Source organism: Pteropus alecto, unplaced genomic scaffold, assembly GCF_000325575.1.
Source record: "Pteropus alecto unplaced genomic scaffold, ASM32557v1 scaffold45, whole genome shotgun sequence".
NCBI lineage: Eukaryota > Metazoa > Chordata > Mammalia > Chiroptera > Pteropodidae > Pteropus > Pteropus alecto.
The window spans coordinates 40,508,588-40,518,757 of record NW_006442491.1 but is presented as its reverse complement, the minus strand read 5'-3'; the positions used below and the strand labels follow the sequence as shown (position 1 = coordinate 40,518,757).

Below are 10,170 nucleotides of genomic sequence, written 5' to 3'. Positions count from 1 at the left end.
CGCTGCGGCTGCTGCCTTCACAGCGTCCTCGCAGCTCAAGGAGGCCGTGCTAGGTAGGGCGCCCACCGGCGGCTCCACGTGCGCTTGGCCCAAGGGGACTGCCTTCTGATCTGGAGACGCCCGTGGCCCAGCGGCGGGGTCAGGCTCCGGGATCCTCCTGGGCGGGTGTAGCGGCCCAGCCACGCCTATGGTGGGGGGCGGGGAGTGGAGCCCCAGTTTTACAGCCCGACATACCACGACTGTCAGTGGATGGTGGTGAAAATTCTGTGTGACCCTTCACGTTAAAGGTCTCAGAATTCTTCAGAACGTTACGAATGAGCTGCTCCGGTTATTCCAAGTAAAGTTGGAGTTTATGTCCTTAAGTCGACCCCCAGTGTCACGTAATCATGCCGGTGTCACTCCGTTAGACTGGTCGTGGGGGTCCCCTGGACTCTGACTGGCCGCGCTGCGGCTCGCTGCTCGCCTTGGTCCCGTCTTGGTCCTACCTGGCCCTTAATCCCAGCGTCCAGGCCGGTGGTCCTTCGGGCTCTCGCGGGAAGTGCTCTGGAGAGGTCGTCACTGATTTTCTGTTTTAACCCTTCTCCTGCCAATACGCCTGTGAGAAGTGAAGATGGCTGAAGAGGAGGAGAACCTGGAGGCCGAGATCGTGTACCCCATCACCTGCGGAGACAGCAGAGCCAACCTGATCTGGAGGAAGTTCGTGTGCCCCGGCATCAACGTGAAGTGTGTTCAGGTGAGGGCCGGGCGCCACGTGCAGGGCTGCGGGGCGCCTCATGGGCTGGCTGCCCGCCCTGCAGTCAGCCGGCAGGAACCGTGCACTCGGGAGAGCAGAGAAGGGGCCTCCAAGGCCGGACAGGGCTGTCGCTGTGGGCGAGGCTGGGCGAGAGCTCTGCTCACGTCACGGACGGTGACCGCTGGGCGGGAAGCTGGGTGAGAGGTTTGCTTTGGGAAGACGCGGTCAGCCGCCTGGAGCGAGGTGAACAGCAACGTGGTAGGTCAGATTCATCTTGTGCCAAAAACAGCCCCAAATGCCGGTGAAAGTATTTCATAAAGCATCTTCCAGATGCTTCTTAAGCTGGTGAAAAGGAAGAAATAGGCCCAGAGCCCAAGTGCAGGTGGCGTCTGGAGGGGTTTGCTGGCACAGCCTTGGTCCGATGCCAGGTTTCCCCGCCTTGTGGGCTGAGGTTGAGGTGAAGCCCAAGCTGCCCCTGAGCTGTGTCGGGAGCAGGGACTGTCCCCGGGAACGCTGTTGCTCAGGGAGCGCAGTGGGAAGTGGGTGGGAAGTTCTCTTCCCCTGGTGTTCGGGTGAACCACCAGTCACGCTGCTCCCAGCCCCGCTCTGCCCCCAGACGAGGAACTCACGCCTACAGCTTAGCACGCAGTTCAGGGGGCCTCTCGAAGGGTTCCGTGTGGCCTGTGCGGCCTGAACCTTAAGCCGAGAGCTTAGCTATAGGTGGTGGCTGGATGGTGGCCCCGAAGAGTCTGACAGGCAGACAAAAAGCTCTTGTCGGAGGTTCAGATAATCTCTGCAGAGTCCCCAAGTGGAAGCAGTTCATGGCAAAACAGACCCCTGAGCACGCAAGGATGCAAAGCACCTGAGTGTGCGCACACAGACCGACAGCACAGACAGACCCGGCTGCCTCAGGCCGGGGCACTCGGAGCCGCAGAGTGTAAAATCATTGTCTTTAATTTACTGCAAGAAGTAAAAAAGAGGATCGAATGTGAGTAAAGCATAAGCAGATTTAGAAAAAACAAGCTACAAATGAAAAAACGATTAAAATTGAACGGTTAGCGGACAGGCTTCACACGTTCGGCACCGGGGAGGAAGGGTTAGCGGGTGGGGAGATGGAGGCAGAGAAATAGTCCAGGAGAGGACCCCAGACAGAGGCAAAACGGGAGCGCCGCGAGGTGTGTGTTCCGACCGCGAGAGCCTGGCGCCGGGGCTTCCGTGGCGGAGGAGAGGCGGCCCAGGCCTGGGGGCCCAGCCTGCGCCCAGACCGCCGCACCCCGGAAGCCCCGGGCCTTCCGCCGCTCCAGAAGGGACAGAAGGGACAGCCAGACGTCAGATGCTGAGCGGCCGTCTGGGTTGGGACTCACGTGGGACAGGGTCTGCGAGGCCACGTCACGGCGGCACGTTTGTGTCGCTTCCACCTGTAGCTCCCGCGTGAGAAAGCTGGTGCGCAGACACGGAGCGACGGGCCCGGTGCCCGCCTAGTCCCCGCGTCCCCTGGTGATCACGAGGAAACCAGGGAGCGCAGTGGGAAGTGGGTGGACGGCCACGCTTGGGCGGCAGTGTCGGCACGGGCCGTCACCGTCTCCTGATCACATGGGAGGCGTCCCAGTCGTCCTCGAGAGGAAACAGCAAACTCTGAGGGACGGTCCACAGCAGAATTGGCCAGAAACGTTGGGCTTAGGACGACGGGTGGCTAGAGCTGGTCTGGTTCCAGGGCGTGGGGACGGACGGCGGGCGCAGCACCATTTGGGCTACGTCCGTATCTGGGAACACGGTCATTGACACGGGAGCCTGAGTGTTGCCTCCGGGTCAGACAACACGTGGATCGTTTCTGGTTGTCGGGAGTCGTCGTGGGCACGTAAGAGAAACTTGTTCTCAGGAGACAGGGAGGAAGCGCAGAGAGTCCACCCGTAGCCTCGGCAACAGCGGGCTGGGGACTGTGGCTCAGGGAAGCGGCGCACGATGCTGATTGCCTTGAACGGGGGCTCACTTCCTGTGGTGCGTTTCTGGTCACCAGACACCACTGACTTCCTAAGACACAGACGCTTCTGATGCAGACGCTGGGCCCCGGTGAGCACTACACACGTTGGGGAAACAAGTCAGATCACTGTTTTCTTACCTGCTGACCAGGTTCTGGGTCATGTGTGGCCAGAGCCCATCCTGGCAGCTCAGGGCGCAGGGCGACCCACCCTGGACAGGACGTCTGTCCACTGTGGGGCCACCTACACGCCGATTCACTGAACATGCACATCCGTGGTGGGCGGAGGGAACCCACGGACGCGGGAGAAATGCAGGCTCCGCACAGACAGCGGCCCTCACGGGGGCCAAGTTCCCGTCAGTGCCACAGTGAGGACGTTATTCAAGGACCTGCCGTGCTGAGGGCCAGGGCCTGACGCCCGCACTTCGCCTCAACAGCTCAGCGAGGGATAGGTGCGGGCTCACAGTGGAGGACGCGAGGGCCGGACGTGGGCGCCGGGGGCGTCGAGCACTTTGTGCTGTTCTTGCACTTGTCCTGTAGGTTTGAAATGCTAGCAGAACCCAGAGACACAGGGTTTATCATAGGTGACACCACAGATGAGCAGAGTGGGGGGAAAGATCCTGCGAGTAACCGGGAGCGGCCAGCGACTGGGGTGGGGACCGGCAGCGGTGCCCTGTGGCCCCCGGGTCTGTGTCTTGTGCGGGAACACCTGCGACGGGAGGTCAGCTTTGAAAACTGGGGAGACGTGAAGACGTTTTCAGACACAACTGCGTTTGCCACCAGTAAGTCATCCTGAGGGATATCGTGAGAGCAGTGTTTCAGGCAGAGAGAGAAGGCGATCCGGGCAGGAGTCTAGGTGGAGGAAGGCGTAAAGAGTAGAGGAAGGAGGAATGTGACAATGTCACGTCTCAGCGAGATCTGGAAAGGGGTCAGGTGCGTGGCTGCATGGCTGGGAGAGGTCCGAGTGAGACCACACAGCTCTGGACTCAGCCCCGGGCACGCGGCGTCCCCCGTAAGAGGAATGTGACAATGTCACGTCTCAGCGAGATTCTGGAAAGGGTCAGGTGCGTGGCTGCATGGCTGGGAGAGGTCCGAGTGAGACCACACAGCTCTGGACTCAGCCCCGGGCACGCGGCGTCCCCCGTAAGGGTAGATGCAGCTTCCTGGCTGGGAGAAGGGAATCGGGCATGGGGAGAGCAACCAGGTGAAGGCAAGAAGCAGGGATGACAGCACTCGGGGAGGGCGGACTGTCAGGTGGCGGCCGGGGCGGGTCAGGTGTGCAGATCCGAGGGCGCAGAGGCAGAGGCAGGCCCGCCGACAACTTCCTGCTGGTAGGCGGCGGAGAGGCTCTGACTCCGCCTGCCGGGCTGTGACCCCCTCAGCCCTCGGACTCAGGGAGAAGAAGGTACGTGCTCCGGGAGTTAGGGACAGTGCTGCCACCCTCAGGAGTCCCCAGGTTGTGTGTGCCACGGCCGACCACATCCGACAGGCACAGGCCCGAGGTGCCCGTTAGACCCGACAGTGATGGCAGGGAGTGGGGGCCCATGGCCATGCAGGCCCCCGGGGATGCTTCCCTCTGTCTCTGCCGAATCGCGGGCTCACGCAGCGATTTCTGGGCAAACGCAGTTTCCTTTGGTTCTTTGGTTCCAATAACTGCTGGTCTATGAAGACGGAATAGGCCTCATCCCCTTCTCAGGCCATCTGAGCTCCGGCAGTGGAGAACCTCTGAGCACAGAGGGCCGGTCCCTGACTTGGAAATGACATTTGCCGAGCGCTCCTGCACCGAAGGCTGGCGTTAGGAGTGGGACGGGTGGCAAAGGGGACACTCAGATCCTCCGTGCCACATCTTGTGTTATTTTTCTGTAACGTGCTGTGGAGGAAGTCACACCTAACATCTGCCGAGTTCCACTTGAGAGAGTGCCACATCCTTCTGAGTGGTGGGGTCCCCTCGTTCTCCCTGGGCCCTGGGCGTGTGCCTGGAGGGACAGCTGCCTGCTCAGCTCCCTCCCTGGCCTCGGGGGCAGTGCTGGCCACCTGCTGCTGACACCAGAAGCCAGCTTCCCCCCTGCCCCCCGGCCCCGGTGCAGGAGGGCATTCCCTCTTCTACCAGATCTGCTGGCTGAAGCCTAGGTGTCGAATTGGGAGCGAGCCCGCGGCACCATGCAGGTGCCCCGCTGTCCTGCGCCCCTTCCCGGGTGGGCTCGGACAAAGTTCAGGTGGGCGCAGAGGCTATGGGCGTCTGCGTCCTGACCCAGCCCGCTGTGCTTCCTGCAGTACGACCAGCACGTCATCAGCCCAAAGGAGTTCGTGCACCTGGCCGGCAAGTCCACCCTGAAGGACTGGAAGAGGGCCATCCGCATGAACGGCATCATGCTCAGGTGGGCGTCGGCGGCGGGCAGGGCTGCACAGGTGAGGTCTTGGAGAGGAGGCACGTTGGAACATGGGGGGAGCTGCCACCATCGCAGGCTGCACTGCCCACACCCCTGCCATCGTGTGCCGCCCGCCCCCCCCGAGTGTAGGAGCTTCTGTTGTCTCGTTTCGATTTTCACCAGTTCTCAGCAGGAGGCACTTGCGATAGTCACAGTGAGATGGTGATGGTGGGGTGCAGTGTGCACAGCAGACAGGCGGCCAGGCTGCTCTTGGGCCCCACTGCTGGTGCAGCCTCCGGCCACCTCACTGTGCCCTCACGGCAGAGCCCCCAAGTCACCGTGGGCAGTGTCCTGCCCCCGGGCGTGCACCCGCACCTCCCACCACCGTCCCCAGGCCCAGGCGTGTGGGTCAAGAGCCCACTTCTTTTGGCCCGCAGCGCGTGTCCATCTGGCCAGCTGCCCGGACACTGGCCTCTGTGGCATGGCTGGTCTCATGGCGAGGGTCCCGTCTCCTCGGCTTAGCGTTCCGCTGAGTTTCCAGCAGTCTCGGCCTGGACCCTGGCCTGTCTCGTCTGTGATTAGGCTCGGCTGTGCAGGGCCCACGCCCGCCACTGGCCCTCGTCAGTGCCAGGTTCTTGGTGAAGGGCCCGCTCTGTTCTCAGACCTCCTTCCCTGCCAACTCTGACTGGACCGTGTGGGAGCTGCGGACGCCCAGGTGGCAGATCCAGGATCCCGGGAAGCTGGCTACAGGCGGCCTCTCACTGCTGTGCATGGGGACCAGTGCCCGCTGCTTGGGCATTCCGGGGGTGGCCTGTCACAGAGGGCCTCTGACCCCCATCACCTGTGAAGCAGGAAGTGTGATGCCCCTGCTGAGGAATGTGTGATGTTCCAGCTTTGCTGGTGACTGCCCCTCCTGATTTGGTGGGGGCTCCCCCCTTGGGCCACTCCCGCCCCCTGCATGCTCCCCCCGTGCCCCTGCCGCTGTCCTCCGGAGACCGTGAGCAGGGTCAGGCGCTCCGCTGCAGGCGGGCCGCTCTCTTCCACGCCCTTTCTGGGGAGCAGCAGCTCCTGCTACCCTTGGGTGCCTGCGGCTGCCAGGATAACACCCTCACCTGGAGCCTCCCTACAGCCCCGCTCAGTCTCCTCGTGGGCCAGCACCTGGGTCTGAGGCAGCCGCCCAGGGCCAGGCGCCAGCCGGCAGCCGTCCGCCTTCCCTCGGGAGTAGGCGGTCCCCTCCCGCAGTGCCCGCGGCTCCTCCCTACACCTGCCCATGAACGGGGCCCTCAGATTTAGAAAGTGTCCAGGTGGCACAGCTGTGGGAAGGCAACAGGCCATTCCTCTGGGAGAGGCCAGCCAGGGAGGCGGGGACGCGTGGAGCCTTCTGAGCCCTTCCCGGTGGCGTTTGCGGTGGGAAGGCAGAGGTGCAGGCCTCCTGGCGGGTTTGTCGCCTCTGTCTCTGGGTGTGTGCTGCCTCTGACGCCTTTGTTAGCAGGATCTGCCCCCGGGGCCTCGTCGCTCCCTCCTGCACCGGTGGCTGCGGCCTGGCTTCCCACAGGCAGAGCCGCACGCCTACTGAGGTGTCCCCACAGGGTCTGAGACAGCCTGTGCCGGGCCGTTGGAGAGGCCTGTCTGGAGCCTCCTGGGGACACAGCCTCCGTCACCCCTCCTGGGAGCTCAGGCCTCCCTCCCAGCCTCCCTCTGGGGGCCTGAGGATGTGCTACTGGGGGCGAGCGGGGCGTTTCTGGGTCCAGTTGTGCACACAGAGGCCGTGGCCGTGCGCACGTGACGCCCCCGTCCTTGCCACACAGGAAGATCATGGACTCCGGGGAGCTGGACTTCTACCAACACGACAAGGTCTGTTCCAACACCTGTCGCAGCACCAAGATCGACCTCTCAGGAGCCCGTGTGTCCCTGAGCAGCCCCACGTCCGCCGAGTTCCTCCCGCTCACGCCCGCCACGGCTGATGGTATGTGCCACACCCACCGGGCCCCCAGCCCACTCCCCGGCTGGGCCAGGCGGGCAGGGGTTTGATGCGCCCTGCAGCTCTGGGCCCTCGGTGCCGGAGCACCTTGCTCCTCAGCAAGGAAGGTGGGCTGAGTTGCTGCGTTCCTGGACGGGGAGACCCAAGTGCTTGTTCTGAAACCACTTTTAGTGTGAAACGCGGGCGCTCCCACGTGGGGGAGCATTGAGGGATGCTAACTGAACGCCATACCCACCGCCAGCTTTGACTGGCAGGGACCTGCCCCCCCATCCCCACCCACATGTCCTCCCCCGTGGCGCACCCCGGTGGAGCCTGTCCCTCCCGCAGCACCCGCTCGGCCTGCATGTTCCCGCCACTTGGGTGCTGACAGGCACGATCGTGACGCTATTCCATGTTGACATCACTGATCACAGTAGGACAGAGCATCTCAGGAGCCACCGCAGCTCACGGGATGCAGAAATCAGAGTGAGCTTAGGTCCCAGGATCTCTCCTCACGTCGCCTGCTCATGGTTTCGTAGTGTCGCATTTCTAGCGATTTCCTTGGCATCGTCCCTATGCTATCACTGCCCAGGGTCAGTCTGGGTATGCTGTCGTGTAGCCAGGGACTGTCCTTGATGCTGACCAGATGGTGGCCAGTCGAGGGACCTCAGCCTGTCCTTAAAGGAAAGAGAGGGAGGCTGGGGGCAGCAGTGAGGTCCCGTCGTCTGCCCGGAGGTGCCCCCTGCACCCTGAGTGGCGGGCGGGCTGCAGTGCCGACGCCGGTCAGTTTGGAGGCTTTCCGAGAATCTCCAGGGGCACACAGGTGCTGGTGGTCGGAAGGCTGGACCTGTCAGCTTTCGTCACCCAGGCGAGTAGGGCCCGGGCCCTTCGGCTTCTTTCTGGACCAGAGTCCCAGGCTCCTCAGATGGCACAGGCAGTGTGGGGAGGGGCTGGGTCACCGCAAAACACCCCCAGACACATCCGACGTGCACCCCACTCCCGCTGGGCCGGAGCTCTCGTGAGGATGGGGCCACCTCGGGTGATTGGGTCCAGGCGCTCTGCTCTGCCTTACAAAGGTCGACCTGGGGTGCCCGGTCTAGGATTTAGTCCCTTGGATTCCGCTGTCTTTTCGTGGTGCGGACAGGTCTGTTGTTTACTGCGACTTCTCTGGGCGGTGGTTCTTCAGCCGGAGCCCCATTGCGTGGCCAGTCAGATCTCCTGTGTGGGCCCAGACTGTGAAGAACAGCTGTTTGGGGCCCAAGTTATTCCCGGCAGGCAGCAGCCCCAGCACGACGTCTTTGTCGGACGTGCACGACGGTGAACGAGAGTTTCACCCTAAGGTTGAAAAGCTTATGCAGACGTCACCCGGTCACAAGGCTTGTTTTTCAGCCAGGTCTCTGTGAAGCCAGGTCTCTATCAAGAACAGCTACAAATGGCCAGGTGCCACTTTATTCACAATTGTGTGCTGCAGGCACTGGAGCCTGAGTGACAGCTTATGCCTTTCTGAAGTCCCACCTCTTTAGACGATTAGAAACAGACACTGAGGCGTACAGTGCTGTGGACGAGACAGACGTGAGAAGGGGGAGAAACCCAGGGCGCAGACCCCGTGAGCAGCAGGGACCCCAGGCTCTGGCACGTGGGGTGCCAGCCAGGCGGAAAGGTGGCCCATGGCCCTGACGTCCAGCTGACGAGCAGAGCGCAGCACTGAACGCTCGGAACCGGGGGCTGGGCTCGGGGCTGTGTTAGTTTCCTCGTGCGTGTTTGAGATGCCTGTGGTCCATCGGTTAAGTCAGTTCAGGACGTGACGAGCACGTGCGCTGGTCCTGGCTGGGGCCACGGAGGCCTGCACCGGTGCCGGGGAGGGCCCGGGCCAGCCGGCCGCGATGCTCACCGCTGTATCTCGGTTGCAGTGAACGGGTCTTCCGCAACCATCACCATCGAGACGTGCGAGGACCCCAGTGACTGGACCACGACTGTTGGAGGTGCGGGCTTTCTCGCGGGCGGCTCCTTGGCGGGGGCCTGGCCGGGTCCTCGTGTAAGAAGGGGCAGTGCAAGAGCTCGTCCGGCCTGGCCGATCGCCGGCCTGCTCGGGCTCAGCTCGGCGGGGGCATTGCTGGCCCCCGAGCTCTGGCCCCCGGCAGTTCTCTGCTCCCTGTGGTGAGAAGCCCGTGGCGGGCCGGGCAGGACTTCCTGCTCCCTGAGCCTCTCCCTTCTCCCACAGATGACACCTTTGCCTTCTGGCGAGGGCTCAAGGATGCTGGCCTGCTGGACGAGGTCATCCAGGAGTTCCACCAGGAGCTAGTGGAGACCATGAAGGGCCTGCAGCAGAGGGTCCAGGACCCGCCCCTGCAGCTCCGAGGTGAGACAGGCCCTTGGGGCCTCTTCCGCTGTTGCCAGGCCGGGGTGCTTGGCTCCTTCAGGACCAGAGGGTGCAGCCTGCTCCCTGTGGCTCCAGGCTGAGCCCAGCTGCTTCTGCAGGGGTGGGCAGCGAGCCCTGCTCCCTCCAGCCCTCCCGGGCTGTGGGTTGGGCACTGGCAGCGAGGCCAAGCTGGCGGGGAGCAGGCCTCGCACATTCTGCGACCTGGCCGTCCTCACCACAGCCGTCTCGCCCCTCAGACGCCATCCTGCTCAACAATGTCGTGCAGAACTTTGGCATGCTGGACCTGGTGAAGAAGGTGCTGGCCAGCCACAAGTGCCAGATGGACCGCTCGCGAGAGCAATACGCCCGCGACCTGGCAGGTGCGTGGGGCCCAGGTCCCTGGTCCCTGCAGCGTGGACAGCTCCTTCTGAGACCTGCAGAGGCAGAGCCTGTGTGGAGGCGGGACGGGCAGATGCTGAGCACTGACCACAGGGGCAGTGACGCTCAGACCACCGTGTGGCCCTGACGGCTGCCTGTCCTGAGTTTCTGAGACTCAGTGTAGTCACTCGTGAGAAAGCAGCAGAGACTGAGCCCCGAGCCCGTTTCTGTGGCCCCTCAGTGTCTCCCTGCAGGGCGGGCGGCGGCGGGCGGGTGACAGGTGCTGCTGTGACCCGCTTTTACCTTAACGGGTCACGCAGCCCCCCTCCCTGCCACGTGGCCGATCGGTGTCGGGAAGTGACGGGGCCTTCGACGTGGCGCGCGGGGGGGGCG

General features: G+C 63.4%; 1 protein-coding gene across 1 annotated transcript in view; it reads left to right on the top strand.

The window, feature by feature from the left end:
• GMEB2 (glucocorticoid modulatory element binding protein 2) overlaps positions 1–10,170 on the top strand; it is a 23,219-nt gene that overhangs the window by 12,291 nt on the left and 758 nt on the right. The window contains exons 4-11 of the mRNA XM_025039876.1: positions 1–53; positions 606–733; positions 4,986–5,089; positions 6,889–7,046; positions 8,951–9,022; positions 9,262–9,399; positions 9,657–9,918; positions 10,032–10,134. Coding sequence (XP_024895644.1) covers positions 1–53; positions 606–733; positions 4,986–5,089; positions 6,889–7,046; positions 8,951–9,022; positions 9,262–9,399; positions 9,657–9,918; positions 10,032–10,134 — 1,018 coding nt within the window. The remainder of the gene's footprint in view (positions 54–605; positions 734–4,985; positions 5,090–6,888; positions 7,047–8,950; positions 9,023–9,261; positions 9,400–9,656; positions 9,919–10,031; positions 10,135–10,170) is intronic.